Genomic DNA, 18,316 nt, shown 5'->3' on the forward strand with positions numbered 1-18,316 from the left:
TGGTGTAATAGAGAGGTAGCATTATAATGTACTATAGAATCAGCTGAAATTCTGCCATGTTTACTCTGTAGTTATGACCCTCCAGAACATACCTCTCAGTGGAGAACGTTATCTGTCTTATCTCATGGCAAGTCTGCCACAATCATGTCTTGCAATCAGCTAGGGAGTTTTGTGTGCAGAGTGTTTGTTATCAGGCCATACTGTTATCTCCTTTAATACCCCTCAAATCAGCTCTTTTGCCATACTGGCTAGGTAGATTAAGTATATTGTATTATAGCACAATCTATTCATGTGTATACCAGACTAGTTATACTACCATTTAATTATCCAATAGATTCTGAAGCATTCTTTGGAGCAGAAGACAGTATTGCCTATGTACCCCCATGGATCCTTGTACAAATAACTGTGGAAATTATTGGTCAGGTTGTACTATCTCTCATCTTAGGATAGATATCTCATACTGATACATAAGAAAAACTTGCTACAACTCCTATGACAAAAATGATGAGAAATATGCACCCACATAAGAAGCTAAGGATGTCACCAATAGTTAGTAGGGGGTTAGACTGAGTATTGCTCTGGAGGTCCTTAATAATTGGTTTGCTAGGATTGCTTTTTATCCATAAGGAGACAAATGGTTCCTTGTCTTCGTCTGTCAATCCACATATTATGTAACTGCTCTCAGAAGTTGTATGAGTCTGATTGAAGTGAATAATGTCAGTCTGCTGCCAATTGTACTAATTGTTCAAACTTACAGTAATACTTTGTACAAATGCATTCTCTGAATGATAGAGTATCTTGACTTTCTTCCTTGTCTCAACGTCAAATACATAGACAATGCCTACATCACTCCCTACAACCAGGACTTTATCTTCTTTGGCCCAGCACACTTGCTTTAGAACACACCTTATTGGTGCATTAGTGTAGAACTCATAAGCTGTACATGTTCCAGAGTTTGTATAAAGCTGTATCTGGTTGGATAAGCAATTGACAGCTATATAATGTCTGCCCCTTGACATTGTTGCATCACCTCTGATAAGTCAATGATCAACATATTCTGGTTAAATGTCATTGTAAGCTATTACAGTACATACATGTGTGTGAAGAGCATACAATATTCTGAGATATAGCCATCCTTGCCTGTTACAGTCAACCTGCACACAAAATTGTTATCCTAACATAAATCACAACCTGATCACCACTCACATGTGTCTGTTGATTGTACCAAAAACATACAGATTGTGTTCTGAATTGCTACAAAAAATGACAGATCTTGGTATTGTATTGTCCAATTGAATTGATACAATGTTTTTTACATGAGTTTTCTTGATGATCCATATCTGGCATACCATGCTCTGTGTACCAAGAGCTAAGCAGTAGCTACTTGTTTCGTGATCATTTGTATCAGCTGCTAAGCACATTATACTAGCACTGTCTGATACAACTTCAGCATGTATTTCTGCAAACCAATCCTATCAAGTACAAGGCAAAATTAGTATAACAAAGTGATTCCTTCCTCAGTTTTACTCACTGTGCCAGATTCCTGTTGCCAAACAGCAAGCCATCCTTTTTGTGTGCCAAAGGATAAAGTATCTCCACAGTCTTTTTCAGTCAATATCATTAGCCAGGCCAAAGCAGTGACTTTGCTGTGTGAAGTAATGTCATGAAGAGGTGCTTTGATTTTTTTCAAGCTATTCAGGTTGTAAAGGTTTAATCCATCAGGTCCTTTGTGCAGAATTAGTAATCCTCAAGTCCAATTACTCACATGAGAAACTCACCACCACATGCAAGGACTCCCCTTGGTGAGACTTCCAAACAGTTAATACTAGTTGCAAAATCTTTGATAACTCTGTGCAGCTTGTACCTACCCATTTGGCTGTAGGCCCAGGTCTTACAGTTGAAGAGACAAGACATTGCAAAACAGTGGAAAATATTTGGCTGCAGGACTGTCCAGTTAAATGGTCATACTTCTGAGCATCATTTTATTGAGTCAGTAGCAGTGTCCTTTGTAATGTGTCCCTTTGTAAAAGAAAAGGGAACTTGTGAGGCATTCTTTGCTCAGAGTATTTTCTTTCCAAAGATCTTTCTCTGCCCCTTTTTACTAAGGAGAACAATCGCCCTCCTGTCCAACTAATACCAGCTTTAGTCTAAACAATGTCCATAAGTTACCTGATACTGTGAGGTGAACAATGGGTCTTTCTCTGCCCATTTGAACAGGGAGAACAATTGCCCTCCCATCCAACCTACACAAGTCCTTAGATTGGACAATCTCTATGAGCCATCCAATACTGTGAGGGTGAACAATAGACTCTTCCTGTTTACTATTGTTACAACTGGATTTTCAAAGGACACACCTATTCTGGATGATTGTATTGAGGAGTCCAGTTGCCTTTGTATTTGGCCATGCTATGTGGAGCCTTTGTTGTGTACTGAGTCTACTTTGAATAAATTCTGCTACCATGCTAACCTACTCCCTCTACACTCATGGCATGCAAGCATAATCTGCTCAACTATACACTAGTACCTTCTCAACCCAAACCACACACAAGGCAACCACTGTCTCCATCTACAGTACAGGTCAATACACCCAATCCAATCCAGCCATATGAAGAGGTACAGGCAGCACATTCTTCTGTACACACAAAGCAACATCACAAAGCCAAAAACTGTACCTACAGTACAGACACAGAGGGCAACAATTCTCAAGCCACTTTGCAGAGCAGTATGTCTGATGAGGAAGATTTACATGCTGCAATTGCTCTCATTGTAAAACCTGTTGGGGAAGTGGGTAGGCTGGGTAGAGGAGGATATAGTCTAGAAAAGGAATTGCAAAAATATGACTGGAAACAAGATATCTTCCAGAAGAGGCAGGCAAGTATTTGTTTAAGACTTGTGCTGATCAGTGCTGACTGTTTTTATATAGGAAGTAGTGTGGAATCTCATTAATGAATATCTTAATACTACAGTATTGTTATCCTACCAGGATGATAAGGCAGTTAAGGTAGTCTTGAGAAAGGTGGGAGGATACTATGTGTCTGACTGTTCCCTAGTATAACAAGTTCTCTTTAGGCTTTAGAGAGGGTCCCAGAGTTCCAAATCTTCAAGGACTCCTGGCCTGTTGCAGACATCTGTAAAATGTGTCTGAAGTACACTGTGCATTGCCACAAGCAACGTGAGGAGCATCATACAGCAGAAATGTTTAACACAAAGAAGGTTAGATTTCCTTCCTCTTGACTACAGCTCCAATTTCTAATAGCTCACAAAGGATAGTTGCATATTGTCTTGTGCTCTTTACCAGAGAAGGCTATGACTAAGCAGGCTTGCAGAGTTGGATTCTGAGTAATAGAATTTTGTACTTTCACAGATTCATGTAACATACACAACATCACAGTCAATACAATTTGACATGCTTACTCTTTAAATCACCTTACAACAATATTTAATTGTCAATTTAAATTACAAAGTCCAAACCACATATGCAGACAAAGTTGGCAGAACAGGCTGAAGTACTGCATTCCCAGTGTTACAATCAATGTGTTGACTGTGTGAGAAGCTCCAGTACTTGACAGGACTCAACACCATGTGTATCTGAGTTGCATCACTCTGAGACATGGGTCACACACATTACACAGACCTCAAGGAATGCAGCATAGCAGGTGTGTTTGTACAATATGTCTTACAACCTGTTTCTTAGTGTCATTGTGACTGTGTTGCAGTCCTGCTTTTGTGGTGGTGTCCAAACAGTTTAACCCACGGATCTGGACAGGTTTACTGAGTTGCCTGCCTCTAATGTGTCCACCCCCAAAGATTGTCTGTGTCTGTCTGTTTAATTTCCTTACATTGCTACTGTCACATCCCAGCAGATTACTATCCCATACTACTCAGTCTCCTGGCTCAAGAACTTTGACCTGACATTGCTAACAACTTCCTCAGCATGTCTTCCTGCAAGATTGCTAACAGTGAGTATCTCTCACCCTGCCTGACTGTCACCAGTCCCTGCCAAATCATGCCTGGTAAAGTAGCTCTGTTGCATTCCAACAGACTGCCTTGCTAGAGTGTAAAGTATCCCAAAAATAGTTACATATGCTAACTCTTGTTACTCTGTTAGCAAACAAAACATGTATGTGTTGGGCAACAACCAGGCCAGACCCTGACACTTTTGTGTTTCCTGTATCAGTGCCCCTTAGTGTAGAATCCTGAATTCAAGTCTGCCTGGGTTATTGTCCTTGCATACTCTGCTTTAATACAGTATTGTTGTATTGATCTTCTATCTGAGATACACTGTAAGGAAAAGTAACAGCCATGCATTTACATCTGTGACCCATTGTCTTGCTAGCTATCCTACTTATATCATAACAGTGGAAAATACAATTCAAGGAATTGTGAAAGAATGGACTAAAAACAAATACTTTACACATGAAGCTGTGACAAGTCTGTATCAGACACAATATGTAATGTTGTATTGGACAGATTCCTTGGATAAGGGATCCTGAGGTCAGATTGACTTACAAAACAGTAACATCACTCAGACAACTGTAATGGAGGAAGATATACTGAAATTTCTCTCTGTATCTATGTATAGCATCTTCTACATGCCAACTAGGGTAACTAATTATAAAGGATCCAGTCAAAATTCTCTTCTGCTAGGGAATCTAGTACTTTCCATTGCCTTGTTTGTTGTCTCTCAAGCCATTCCTGGTTATAAAAAGAACAAGGCAGACCTAACACTGTAGAGCAAGCAGTTTTGAAATTGGCTTCCCACAGTTGTTCTCTCAGTTGAGAACCTTGAGGGTCAACACTAGTATTACAGTTTTCATTAATGAGTCACAGCCATGGCTCAACCTCCCTGCACCAGCTTGGTTTGTGTACATAATAAACATGTCTGTCATTCTCATCAATGTTGGATTCATCAGAGCTCATTCCTGCAGATCCATATTTCTCTACCATGTCTTTCACAAACGTCCAAAACTCCCTCTTATCTGTAGTCTCAGCTGTCCATATTCCAACCTTGCACGTTTGTAAACGTTGCTTAAAAAGCTAGATCCACTGGCAGGGGGGGTAGGGTTAGCTTGGAGCAAAGAGTAGTACAGATGAATTTTAGTATACCTAGAGTCTCCTTGTATTCTGTCTCTGTTGCCTTGCTTCTTCATATACAGCTTGTGAAATTCAGGCACTAGTGGCTTCAGCTGACTCAACATATCCCTCTCCCAAGTATTTTGGATCAGCCCATCTCCAGATGCTCCTGACCTGCACAAGCTTACTCTTCACCCTCCTTTGAACTTCCTTTTGTACATCCTGTGTACATTCTATCTTTGTTCTGACTAAATGTAGTGCTCAATCATATAGGATGTTGACAATGGCCTTGTTCTAACACAAACTGATTGGGCCATATACATTAATGTGAATGTTAGAAGAGTCTGGGCCATGATGCCAGCCCTTCTTGAAAGCATGAGCATCCTTCCTTTTAGTGGGTTCATATAGTATGAAGTTGTCCTCTCTAGATTCTGGGAAACTTTTGTGAAACACATCTCTCACACAGCCCTTATGTATTGTTAGTAAAAGCTACACTAATACACATCACTACTTACTGCTAGGAATAAATGTTCCACATTGCCTTGTCTCTTGTGCTCACTGTCTTCCTTGTCCTTGTCCTTGTCCTTGTCATCACCCTTACTGCCCTTTTCAACTTCACTAGCATTAGATTGGTCACTGTGTAGAAAACAATGACCAAATTGGTCAGATCTCAAATCTGACTTTCCAGACAGTCAGTGTAAATGAATAAAGCTTTGGTTAATATACACATACTTCTGGAGTACTAAGGTTGTGTCTGTATTGTCTTCTAGGTGTTTGGTTGACACAAGAAGGTCTATCACTTCTTTCAGACAGATTGGGAAGGACTTACTCTGCAAATTTACAATCAGTGGATGATCTAACAAATACAGTGAAGGTACCTTGAGTATCTTCAACTGCTGGGCCCTTGCTTCTCTTGTTCCAGATATTGCTTCCCTCAAGCAAATCAGAAATACCTGGCTCTGCAAAGCTATAATCAGCAGACGTCTTCAATGAATACACTAAAGATACCTTGAGTATCTTTGACTGCTGAGTCCTTACCTTTCCTGTTCTGGATATTGCTTCCCTCAGACAGATTAGGAAGGACTTGCTCTGCAAATTTACAATCAGTAGATGATCTAGCAAATACAGTGAAGGTACCTTGAGTATCTTCAAACACTGAGCCCTTACTTCTCTTGTTCTGGATATTGCTTCCCTCAAGCAAATCAGAAATACCTAGCTCTACAAAGCTATAATCAGTAGACGTCTTCAATGAATATACTAAAGATACCTCAAGTATCTTCAACTACTAGGCTCTTGCCTTTCTTGTTCCAGATATTGCTTCCCTCAGACAGATTAGGAAGGACTTGCTCTGCAAACATACAATCAGCAGATGATTTAGTGAATACAGTGAAGGCACCTTGAGTATCTTCAACTGCCAGGCCCTTGTCTTTCTTGTTCTGAATATTGCTTCCCTCAAGCAAATCAGAAATACCTGACTCTGCAAAGCTATAATCAGTAGATGACTTCAATGAATATGGTGAATGTACCTTGAGTATGTTGGACTGCTCTGCCCTTACCTTTCTTGTTCTGGATAATGCTTCCCTCAGACAGATCAGGAAGGACTCACTCTGTTTTTCCATAATCAATGGATTTCTTTAATGAATACACCAACCATACCTGGGTTTGTATGACCATCATCTGCCCTTCCCTTTCCCTTATTTGGCCTCTTGTTGCTTGAGCTGTGTTGTGGTATGCATACAGTTGTGTCAGACATTCCTACATTGTCAGAATGTACACTATTCTGCCCTAAGAGGCTCAAGACAGACGTGTCTTCTTTATCCCATCTCAATTAGCACATTTAGATAAATGTAACAGCTAAATACCTCTATCATCAATTGCCCTTGCATTTCTATGACCTTATACTGTTCTGCTTTCCTCATACAGATTGAGGGAGAATGACCCTATATTTATTGTAATCAGTATAGCTCTTCAATAGGATTGACAAACCAAATACATTGATAGTTTCCAAGCACTCTTCTGTTACCTTCTCTGTTATCCTGTACCCTACTACTTTCTCCAGCATGATTACCACAGACTTCAGACAACTTAGAAATGCTCTACTACATTGTTATACCTTTAATTATTAGTGGATGAATACTATTCCCTACCTGTTGCAAATTTCTTATTGTCCTTTCAGCACCTTGCAAGTTGCATTGCAACACTGATGCCTTTATCAAAATAGCATGACATAAGATGGATGTGGAATATGTAACTGTTTTACATACTGTCTCCAAGTCATTCATTGTGTGTGTTACTAACTTACTGAATTTGTCAAGTTTTTTTTCCTTGTCTGCCAGTTCCTTGATCATTTCCTCAAGTTGCTTGAGAGCTGTCTGCAATTTTGGATAAAGATTATTATCCACCATGATTTAAGTCAGGACTTACAAAAGTTATTCTAAAACCTGGGGGGGACTGTGGGACTTCAGTGCTTGCCACATCAACTAATGGACAGGAATCACCTGTTCCCTAGCATTGCATTTACAAGGCCTGTTGCTATTGAATACCTCCTTACTGAGCTTCCACTTCTTAGGAACCAGGTACTCAACCTTGGTCTAAATCAACAATTTTCAGTTCCAGATCCAGAGATATACAGAAAGCAACAAACAGTTGGCTAAATCAACACAGTTGGTTGTGGACTCACAGAAAGTGAATAAATAGAAAATTCTTACTACAACTGTTCCACCAGTCAAACTTTCACTGTCTATTTTCTAGATCAAACTTAGTTAATTTTACAGGTTTAGTAGTGATCAATAAAGCTTACTTTGAATTCAGTGGCTGATAGTGCTCCCTGTGATCCAATGTCAGTAAAGCATATAGCACTACCAATTTATAAGGCTTATTACTGGTGTAGACCTCACTTCAGGTATTACACTTGGTGTCTCCTAGGATTCTGTGGCTAACAGAGATACCCTCTCGAAAATAGGTTCAAAGTTGATCTCTGGTAGTAGAAATTGCTTTACAATGTTGGTGAGTGAAAGGGATGGGCCCTAAATTAGAGCCAGTCAAGGAGTCGTGCTGTAATATTATAAGGTCTAGACTTACTGTGATTGTAGAGAATCCTTGACATATTGTCCTTTCGAACTCTTCAGAACGTGCAGGTAGTCCTGATCCCTAGAACACAAAGTCAATCAAATACACATTACAACCAATTTATAAGGCCTACTGATGTTGTAGAGCTGATGGGCAGTTGATTGCTCACCTCAGTAAGCTTATCATTCTTGTTGATAATATTGTTGGAAGCTGACAGGTAAGCATCCTTGTTGTTGGTCGTGTGGGTGCTGTTGTCTGTCAAGTCAGTGTCCTTGTCACCTGTCCTAGATCTATTGGTACAGCCATTGTCTGTCATGTTGGTGACCTCATTGTTGGTTGTGTGGGTTTGCTTGTTGTCTGTCCTGTCAATGTCCTTGTTGTATGTCATTTGAAGATTCTTGTTGTCTGAGTTGTTACTTAATGGAAATACCATCTTGTTGTTGTCAGCCCTGATAATCTTCCAGTTTCTTTTTGCTTGCATCCACTAGTATAAGGTAACTGTCAGGCAACCAGCTCTTATATAGCTGTACTTGTGTGTAAGCATCTGTGTCCTACAACAACTATAATTGCTTTCTGCCTTTGTTTCTTTGCTTTGCCTAGTGTTGCTGCTGAGCCCACCCTGCCATTTGTGTGCCTGACCTGCTTTTGTATACCTAGTGCTCAGAAATGTAAAGGACTATCAATTTGCCTTTCTACCTTTGTATCTCTTCTGAGCTCATCCTGTCATTGTGTTTGCCCAACCTGCCTTTGTGTGCCTGTACTGTCATTGTGTGCCCAACCTACCTTTGTGTACCCATACTGTCATTGTGTTTGCCCAACCTGCCTTTGTGTGCCTGTACTGTCATTGTGTGCCTGACCTACCTTTGTGTACCTGTACTGTCATTGTGTGTGCACAACCTTCCTTTGTGTGCCCATACTGTCATTGTGCCTTTTGCCTGAATATAGGGCATCACCACCTTGTTTCTCAATGCCTTGTTTTCCCAATGGTCAGATCTTGTAGTAGCATTTCTTTGCCTCTTTATCAGGTTCCTATCTCTTTGTTGTTTTAGCCCTACCCTTTGTGTAAGCTTTCCTCTAAAAACTCCAGGGATTGTTCTTGTTTGATATGTTCCAAGTCAAGTGTCAAGTGTATCCTCTGTCCAAAGCTTGATGCCATACAACATTCGGCCTTTGAAGGAATGCCAAACACTCAGACCAATTTGTTCCCATCAAACAGTGTAAGTTTTGACTCTGTCAGATGAATTACTGTTCAAACTCTTTCACAGGTATCAACAAGCTTCTTGCTTTTGTGATTCTATTCTGCACACAGAGAAAATCTGCATAATGTGAGGATTGTAACAGCTCATTATGGAAATTCCATGTACCCTCTACCAGAGTCAGTCATGGAGGGGGGACAAACACAGTCGTACATTCACAACAGCCAGATTACTGTGAGGTTCCAATGTGAGGAGTGTTGATTCATGGTTTTCTTCAAGAGGCATATACACCTGTGTTACAGCCTCAGTGTACAGAATTTTCAAGGTGATGCCTTACTTCTCCACAAAGGGACAAGGCTGACCAGACTGTATGTCAATATGCAGAGTGAAGATCATGAATTAGCAGATTATGCAATGAAAAAGTGAGTATGTTTGACTGGAGGCCCACAACAGCATGCTCATTTTTCCTGGAAAAAGATTTACAATGATAGTATCCACCTGCCAAAGGATACTGAAGGAGGTGATGTTTACAAAACGGCAATGATACATCTTGTAAGCTGTATTCAATCTGTCTGACCCACAGCAAACTTTCTCTAATATACCTGTGTTTATGTACACTAAGTGCAATTTCATACAACTCTAAAACATTGTATTTACTACATAGTTAATATATTCTTGTAGCAACTTGTGGTTGCCTGTGTGTGAATATGAATATAATCCCCTACTCTTGACTGATTGTCAGATTTCACTATTTATTACACAGTGATACCCTGACAGCTGGAAATGATAGGGAACAGACAATAAATTTTCCTCCCAGTACCCCTGTAATACAAGGGACCATTCCATATTCCACACATTCAGAATATGCAATTAGTCTGCTAGAAAATAGATAACTACTGACATGACAACATAGTGAAGCATTGTCCCAGGAATATTCTAATTTGTCTTCACAATTTGACCTATAGCAGATTTATCGGATTACCCACAGATTGTGTATGTTGCAAGAATGTACACCATACTTGAATATATATTTACACACAGTATCCTTCATGCCCTGTACTAATATTATCTCCTACTCCTTCAGTGCTCCATACTAACACAAGTGTGTATTTCCTTTTGACTCAAGACTCCTTGTAAGCATTTCACCTTCCTAGGCATCAAATCATGACAATTCCCTGTCACACAAAGCTCTTCAGCACAATTCCAATGGACCTCTCGGTTTTTGGTGACCCACCAACTTTTCTGCCAAGTCAATTCTTACTTCAACCCCTGCTATACTCTGTCCACACACCAGCTTTCCCTGCCACCCAGCCCAAACCATCACCTCTGTAATGTCCAGCTACCATTTATTACTGTCCAGACGTGACACACAGCAGAACAAGGTGAGGGAGAAGTGGGAATTGCTTTGCTGTAATATTATATGGTTGGAGGAGTCATTGGGAAATATCACAACAAGGGCAGATTATTAGACAGCTAAAGAGTAGTATGAATCAGCCATGGTGTATTGTGTCCTTTTGCTTTCCCAGACGTGTACCAAGGTCTCTTCTAGATTGAGCAGAAGGTTTGTCTTACTGTGGGTCAGATAACAGAGACACCTGCCCTAGTCGAATGGTCTTTGAATCTGTGTTTGACTAGGATTCATGAGTGTCTAAAGGCTATCCAACACAAGTATAGGCACTAGTGGGAGAAGCAGCAAGGAGTCACTAGGGATAGTGATCTTATTACTGAAGATGCTAATCCTACTGTTCCTACAATAGAGACTCTTAGTCTGGGATCTGCTCCTACCATTGGTCCAAGCCAACAAGCATCAGCTCCTCCTCACTGGTGTACCATGTCAGAGGTGGAGACTAAGTTTGCTGAGCAAACTGAACAGTATGAGTGAATGCTCACCTCACTTCAGCCAGAGTCTACTGTAATCCAGCAGGAACAGTAGCAAGCTCAGGGTCAAGCTTGCCTTCAGCCCCCACATTCCTGCCACTGTGTTGTCAGCAGCTCAGATGATAAAGGCAAGAGTCTTACTATGGCTGATCTGGCCCCTTCAATGTCTGGTGGTCAGCTTCTAGTCAGTTCTGGTGCAGATTTGACAGATTTGACAGATTTGGCAGGCACAATGTTGGTTCCTACAGCTCCTGAGCCATCTGTGTCTTGCAAGTCCTCAGTTCCTCCTGAACAACACCCTCTCTTCCCCAAACACCCCTCTCTCTTCCTTTCACCTTCTCCAGAGCCTGACAGTGCCAACAAAGAAATAATCCAATATGACTAGTGTATTAATTGCAATTTGCCATACAACAGTCCTGCAAATCAAGCATGCTATGTTTGTGCACACACTATAAAGAAGAAATGTTCAAAGGCAACACAGACTCAAGCAGTAAAACAGAAATATGAGGAAAATCTTTAGGCTCACCATGCCAGCCCTCCTTGTCCACAAGCACTCTATCCAATTACTGGTCCCAGCAGTCTACAACATCCAGTTCCTACTACCCCTCATCAACTCAGTACAGAACTTGACTGTGTTGACCAATTGCTCTACAAGGCTCATGAACAATTTGCTACACTTCATACATTACAACTTCAGGTATCATTGGATGAAGCTGAATCCTGTCCAAGAAGAGGGAGGAAAAGGAAGAGAAGTGGCAAAGGTCCAGAATGAGTAGATTGAAACCAGATTAAAATAATTGGAGCAAAAATAAAAGAGTGTGGATGCATTGTAGTACAGTATGGATGTTATTTTGCAATGCAACTATTTTGATAGGTTTTGCTAGCATACAATATTCTGCTTACCTTAGTCACAGAGAGCCAGATGTGTCAGTAAAGGTAGTATAGTGAACTCAGACTAGTTATTTCACAGATGCAACACTAGAACATGAAGAGACACTCTGCTTGCTTGGCACCTGTGAGACTCCCCAGGCAACATTCTGAATCTTGGAATAATCCTGGAGCTTGAAATAACAAATAGTGTTAGTAAGTTAAACAGAAACAATGCTGAGCATGTAGCACAACTGTTCATACCTTTTATCAGGCTGGTGCCCCAGGTCATCAATACTTATACTCACTCTATGTTGATATTGACAGAGAGCATCTGTCATGGCCAGCTCACTCAGTTCCACAAGTAGTCTCCAGACCTCAAGTGTGATGAGAGAGTAGAGCCACTTCTCATGAGAGTGGAAAGGAGTCAATGGTGGAAAGAAAGGGTGTTCAGACACAGCATGCTGCTCAATTCAACACACAGAGTGTGAGAATATATATCCAAAAGCGGCATGACTGTATGACATTCTTTGACAGACAGTGCTTTGTTATGAACATCATGTTAATAGATATTTATTTAATAGCAGACTAGTTGAGTATTCCAAATGTATTTGATGGTCCCTTGTACTGTGGGCACAGTAACAGAAATTCACCATCCTTTCCCCATCCCCATCATTTTAAGCTGTCAGAGTATCATTGCACAATGATCAGTGAAATCTGACATTATCTGTGTAATCTAATGTTATCTGACAATGAGTCTGCTACATTCCCCATCTTGTAATCATTCAAGAGTTTGTGTGCAGACAACTCATTTTCAGAACATGCTAGGTCCATTCTCATTCTTCCCTCTCCAACTACACATTACAGTACTATAGTATATTGGAGCAATTCATATACCTGAATTTCACTGTTTTGAGAGGCAAGGTTTTGGTGGGCTTGTTCCCTCTAGTGTTGTTGTGGGCTCTGGTCAAAACTCAACTGTCCATTCCAAATAGGAAAGAACTAACTACATGAAGAAAGTGATTATGTAATCTAAAGAAATAATAAAATCAAGAAGATCTGATAGTAACTAAAATCAGAACTCTTCAGTATATAAAATAATAATACCTACTAGAAATGTGTAATGCAAAGACATTTCCAACACCTTACATGTACACTAGCTGTCATCAAAGTTGAGCTTGAGTGAGTTTGATAATGTGAAGCCCAGCTTGTGGCCTGTTAAAGAGAGGGTATTTAGTCAGTAGAAGATTATACAAAGAGAGCTTTGCTACTATAGGCATGAAACAGAAGCCTACAATTGTAAAATGGATTCCACTTCTGTCAGAAACCAGGATCATAGATTCAAGTAGGTATAAACTTATTCTGTGTTGAAGTCTGTGCCTTGTTGACTTTCTCATAGAATTTCATTTTACCATTCGTTGTCGATCTGGAATACATACCTCAGATATTTGTGAAGCATACAAATTGTGTCTTCATCATTCTTTCCCAGCAACCATGCCAATATCCAAGAGGTTTTGTGTAAGCTTGGCTGGCTAGCAGGAAAGGTGAAGCTGATGGCTGCAAACAGTACAGTATGTCCCTACAGAATAATTATCAGTTTTCCTATTTCTTCCCTTTGCTTCCTTCCTGTCCAAGGTTGCAGATCTAGAGTCTTTGTGTGTGTAAGGTTCTGTGTCCTCAAATGAGAAATACAGAAAACTTGATATTGTAAGTCTGGTAATAACTTAGAATAAGCTAAACTAACCATCCTCAACATTGTTCATCCTGCCCACTCATTCCTCTTGTAGAGGGAAAGTCAATCTCCAGAATCAATTTTTTGTGTGTATTGAATTAGGTATGAAAAGGACAGTGAGCATGGGACCAAAAGATAATGTCAAGGGTGCAGCAGGCTGCACCTCAGATTTGGAGACACAACATAAAACACAGTATATTCAGGGCTTTTACTCTTTAGTATACATTGAACACTACTACTGTGCACCAGTTCATGAAGAAAGCTGTCGTCCGTTTCAACCATATATAATTCTTTACTCTGGTGGGCACCATTCTTTCCTACCTTTGCTCTTGTATTAGGATATTAAAGTTTAAACATAGAGATCACAGTAGGGTGTATTGAATTTCTGTGACTGACTTCAAAGAAGCTAAGGTTATAGTGTGTATCTCCCAAGCACAGAAACACATTATTTGAGAGGGTTAGGTGTGTACATGTTACTTCTACAATGAAGATGATATCACAAGCTTCATTTTTATCAACAAAATATATGCAACTACTCTGCTGTGGATGTTCCCTTACTAAACACACATACAAGTTTCTCATACAATGTAACAAAGGTGAAGCTTATTGATAATGTATCTAATACATAAATGCCAAATGATTAATGAAGGAGTAGCTATCATTGTCTTTGCCATCGAGTATGGAGCACGTAGTAGATAATATACAAAAACACGTTTATTAATTCACAATTCTTCAAGTCTTTCAATTTATGCAATCATCTTGAATTCAGGCTCACAAGCTGTAGAGTCCCTCCGAAACACTTTAGCAAGTGTAGTGTGTACAATGTGAGAGACACAGCAGTACTAATAGAGTCTTAGTCGTAAAGAAATGTGGAAGAGATATAAGGTACATACCATTGATTTAATCTTCCTGAGCCTTTGCTTTTTGCCCGTTTTGCTCAGCTTGCTTGCATGCTCAGGACAGAGCCAAGCATCAATCTTAAGATAATAGTCACCAGATGAGAAGCATATATATATATATATATATATGTAGAGAAGGAAATACGTACCTTGTGTTCAATATTGTGGTCCTCTGTAGCAAATTCCTCTACTGTGTACAGAACTTGGCTGTGATCTGTGGTGGACAGGTGGACCTTACTAGCCTTGAGGTTTGCATTATTTGTAGAGTAAATTGTATTCACTATTGAGTGTAAGTGGTTCGTACAGATTTTGACGTAGTAGACCATAGTGACTGGAACAGAAGCAAAATGCAGTGTCGATCATCTCTAGCACCTAAATTGGTAGCACTTAACCAAATATGGCTATACTGCTGGGTTCCTGAATTAGTGTGATGCAATCAGTAGGTGACTTCCTGTACGATTTTGGAAGCTTCCAAAATCCAGAAAACTTGTACCTGTTGTATAAGTGAAATAGAAAAAAATTATTCCAGACTGTAACACATCTTTCTGCAGTTGTTAGTTCATTTAAACTCTATTTGACTTGAGGCAGCATCTGAAGCGTTTCTGCACAAAAAGGGTATAGACCTCAGACCACTCCTTTTCCAGTGCTTTTTTAGCCTGGAAATCCTTCCAAAGCTCTACAGGAAAAGTCACCCAGTACTTCTGTATTTGGGTGTGAATCTCCATATTGTGGCATGTCCAATGACGGAACTGCATTATATTTGGAAGGCTACACATTTCAAAGTTCTTGAAGTGCCCCTACTAGGTTTGTGTTCTCCTTGTTGGAGTTATGGCTCTGTGGGGACGACTTGACAGAAAAGCAAGCAATGACGGATAGGATCACCATACAAATTGGGAACACAAATTCCGATACGTCAACCAGTGCGTGGAGAGTCGCCATGCTCTGTTTGTCCTATGGCTGTTCTGGTTTCCTCTTGTATCCAGTAATCATTGTGTGTGACAACCCCACAGTACCCCATCCCAGCATTCTTATGTGCCTGAGCATCACCACACAACATTCAACAAAGGAACTCCTTGTAATCAATAACAGAGTCTGCAAATGAGGACTGATGTAGGTTAAAGATGAATGGGCCAGACACAAGGCGAGTGTTATAACCCAGAAGTAAATGATGTGTGGAATGAACAAAGATAACGTCACATAAAGCAGCATTATGAGTGTGCATATTCCGAGAAGATATTTGGGCCTGTGAAATGAGAGAACAGTATGCTGAAATTGAGACACGAAGTTGCGTTGAGATTGGTCAAAATTGAGTTGGCATGGGTCAGTGTCGAGAACACCTTGAAACACGGTACAGGCTGTCAGAGGCAGAAGAACAACAGGCACCTGGGAGGGAGTTTGCTGATCCGTTGGAATTATAACTGGCAGCTGCATAGGTAAATGTTGGCTGCATAAGGATGGAGGCTGCTGAATTATGACAGGCAGTGTTTGTGAATAGCTCCGCGACCGAGAACGAGACCGTCTCCTCTGAGTAGTAGGTGGAGGAGCCGAAACTCTGCGTTGGTAATTGTGGTCGACTCACCAAGGGCGGGACGAGGACTTTTGGGGGGGAGACGAAACCGACCCGAGTCTGTGTGAATGACAATGGGACGTCCAGGAGACAGAGACTGTGAGTATCAATGCTGACTCGTTGGAGAATATGGAGAAGATCGACAACGATGCCTCTGGTCTGGTTGATCCATATCGGAGTACTCGGACCTCCTAGTAGGGCTTCTATGCCGACGACGAGGTAGCGACTCAGACCGGTCTCTGTGACTTCGCCTACTTGGAGTAGGAGCTGTAACAACTATCCTTGTTGGAGAACGCGACCTTGACCTCGATCGAGACTGGTGCATTAGAACTGGCCGCTCTTCTGCATAGGTCCTTGGAGGCGACCCGGGTATCCGGAGGGTAAAGTTGGCAGTTGGCAGTTGGCAGAATGGAAGGAGGAACAATCATTACTGGCTGAGTTGGTTGTTGCAGAAGAATTGTCGGTTGAGGTTGTACAGCAGCTAAACCAGGATGTAACGGCACATCAGGCCGAGGTTGATTTTCCGGCCGAATGTCCTGAGGCACTGCCTGTGATGGTGCTTGAGAAGGAACTTGAATAGTAATATGAGGGCTGCGACGCGGCTCAGGATTCGCTCGAGCTGTAATAAAAGACGATGAAGGCGGCACCGGCTCGAATGGTTCAGGTACTGTGGTATGGCGATACAAAGGCTTGGTGTTGCTGCCAATATTGCAGAACCAGGTGGACCCGGAGACGGAAGCTCTGGTTCCGACATAGAAACGACTGGAGAAGCTGGCTGGCGAACTGGACCAATAGATGGCACATCCTGGCTGATAGACGGAGCCGACGAAGATGTCGGCATAGAGGAGGAAGGAGGTGAGAGATGCAAAAGAAAGCAAGGATCTTACGGAAGCTGACTTTGGACCCGACATCGGAAGCGGAGATCCTGCGTAACGGTGAAGCAAGGAGTGGTGTCCTTATTGCAACTTCCGGCATTAATGACCTAGGAGGACCGAGTAAAGCGGATTCCGTAGAAGCTATAGAAGCCAGCGGAGAGGCTACAGTATCGGAGTTATAGCAGCGAACTGTGACTCAGACGTCAAATTAGAGACCTCTGTGCCAAGCGCCATGGAACTTGGAGGTACTGAACTTGGCGTCACTGATGATGAAGGGAAGGGTGCACCAGATGATGAAGCTAGCCAACGAGATCCGGCTCTAGAAGGGGATGACGGCGAACCGGGATAACGATATTCGCGCAGAGCATCTCATTCCCGGCAGCAATCACTGCGTGTCAGAGGAATCTGAAATAGGGGTAAATAGATGTGGGAATAAGATATTGTCAGAGCTAGAATAGGGTAAATTAGTGAATCTACACACACCCTTTGCTAGCTCTAAAAGAACGCAAACTGTGAATATAGAAGAGGGCCAATTAGATAACCTACACTAAGTATTGACTAGATCTGACTAGATGAACTAAACTAATGCATTGACTAGATATTTCTAGCAAATCTACACATACGTACCATTAGGTGTGTCTATATCATATATTTAGAGCTTGTTATAGGTATATCTATGCAAACGCATGCAATAATATATTATTCTAATATATATATATATAATATACAGGCATAATTCCTTGTATTAATACTAGCCTTGTCACCGTCCCTTACAAACAACCCTTGCAACAGAAGAGGATGAATGCGTTCTCGGGTCATTTGATGTAGTCTTCGTCACTACGTCTTGGTCGTCGCTCGGTCCCTGCGTGTACCACTGTGCCTGTCAGTTGTGAGGTTGTGCAAGTTGAGGTAGCGCTTGTGAGACAGGTTGTGGGATCGTTTGGCAAAGAGTGCGAGCGTGAGTGAGTAACTGGATCGAGGAAATGGATGCACTGCGACCATGTGCAGCGAGTGTGAGTGGTGCACTAGGGTTGAGATCCGGAGCGTTGAACGTACTGATTTGGGCTACAGGCAAAGCCGTGTCTGTATTTACACATCGATGACTGCATACTAGTAAGAAGTGTAAATACTGGGACGATCTCGCGAAGCAGAGGGGGAAG

The 18,316-nt window shown here is 41.3% G+C and overlaps 4 protein-coding genes across 4 annotated transcripts; 1 reads left to right on the top strand and 3 right to left on the bottom strand.

Annotated features, from left to right (window-relative positions):
• Positions 1-371: 371 nt before the first annotated feature.
• Positions 372-1,914, bottom strand: FOMMEDRAFT_24966 (uncharacterized protein; the record flags this gene model as incomplete). The annotated part of the gene is made up of 9 exons (XM_007261542.1): positions 372-403; positions 524-698; positions 756-965; positions 1,095-1,154; positions 1,207-1,254; positions 1,350-1,472; positions 1,532-1,725; positions 1,779-1,808; positions 1,869-1,914. 9 exons carry the CDS (start codon positions 1,912-1,914, stop codon positions 372-374), a joined length of 918 nt encoding a protein of 305 aa, XP_007261604.1.
• A 5,114-nt stretch (positions 1,915-7,028) lies between these two features.
• FOMMEDRAFT_24967 (uncharacterized protein) lies at positions 7,029-8,575 on the bottom strand (the record flags this gene model as incomplete). The annotated part of the gene is made up of 9 exons (XM_007261543.1): positions 7,029-7,147; positions 7,376-7,445; positions 7,498-7,524; positions 7,572-7,664; positions 7,782-7,820; positions 7,874-7,900; positions 8,022-8,099; positions 8,155-8,223; positions 8,312-8,575. 9 exons carry the CDS (start codon positions 8,573-8,575, stop codon positions 7,029-7,031), a joined length of 786 nt encoding a protein of 261 aa, XP_007261605.1.
• Positions 8,576-16,035: 7,460 nt separating this feature from the next.
• On the bottom strand, positions 16,036-17,122 carry FOMMEDRAFT_150194 (uncharacterized protein; the record flags this gene model as incomplete). The annotated part of the gene is made up of 3 exons (XM_007261544.1): positions 16,036-16,484; positions 16,559-16,872; positions 16,929-17,122. 3 exons carry the CDS (start codon positions 17,120-17,122, stop codon positions 16,036-16,038), a joined length of 957 nt encoding a protein of 318 aa, XP_007261606.1.
• A 21-nt stretch (positions 17,123-17,143) lies between these two features.
• On the top strand, positions 17,144-17,505 carry FOMMEDRAFT_150195 (uncharacterized protein; the record flags this gene model as incomplete). The annotated part of the gene is made up of 2 exons (XM_007261545.1): positions 17,144-17,276; positions 17,339-17,505. 2 exons carry the CDS (start codon positions 17,144-17,146, stop codon positions 17,503-17,505), a joined length of 300 nt encoding a protein of 99 aa, XP_007261607.1.
• Positions 17,506-18,316: the final 811 nt, after the last annotated feature.

Source organism: Fomitiporia mediterranea (genome assembly GCF_000271605.1).
Source record: "Fomitiporia mediterranea MF3/22 unplaced genomic scaffold FOMMEscaffold_1, whole genome shotgun sequence".
NCBI lineage: Eukaryota > Fungi > Basidiomycota > Agaricomycetes > Hymenochaetales > Hymenochaetaceae > Fomitiporia > Fomitiporia mediterranea.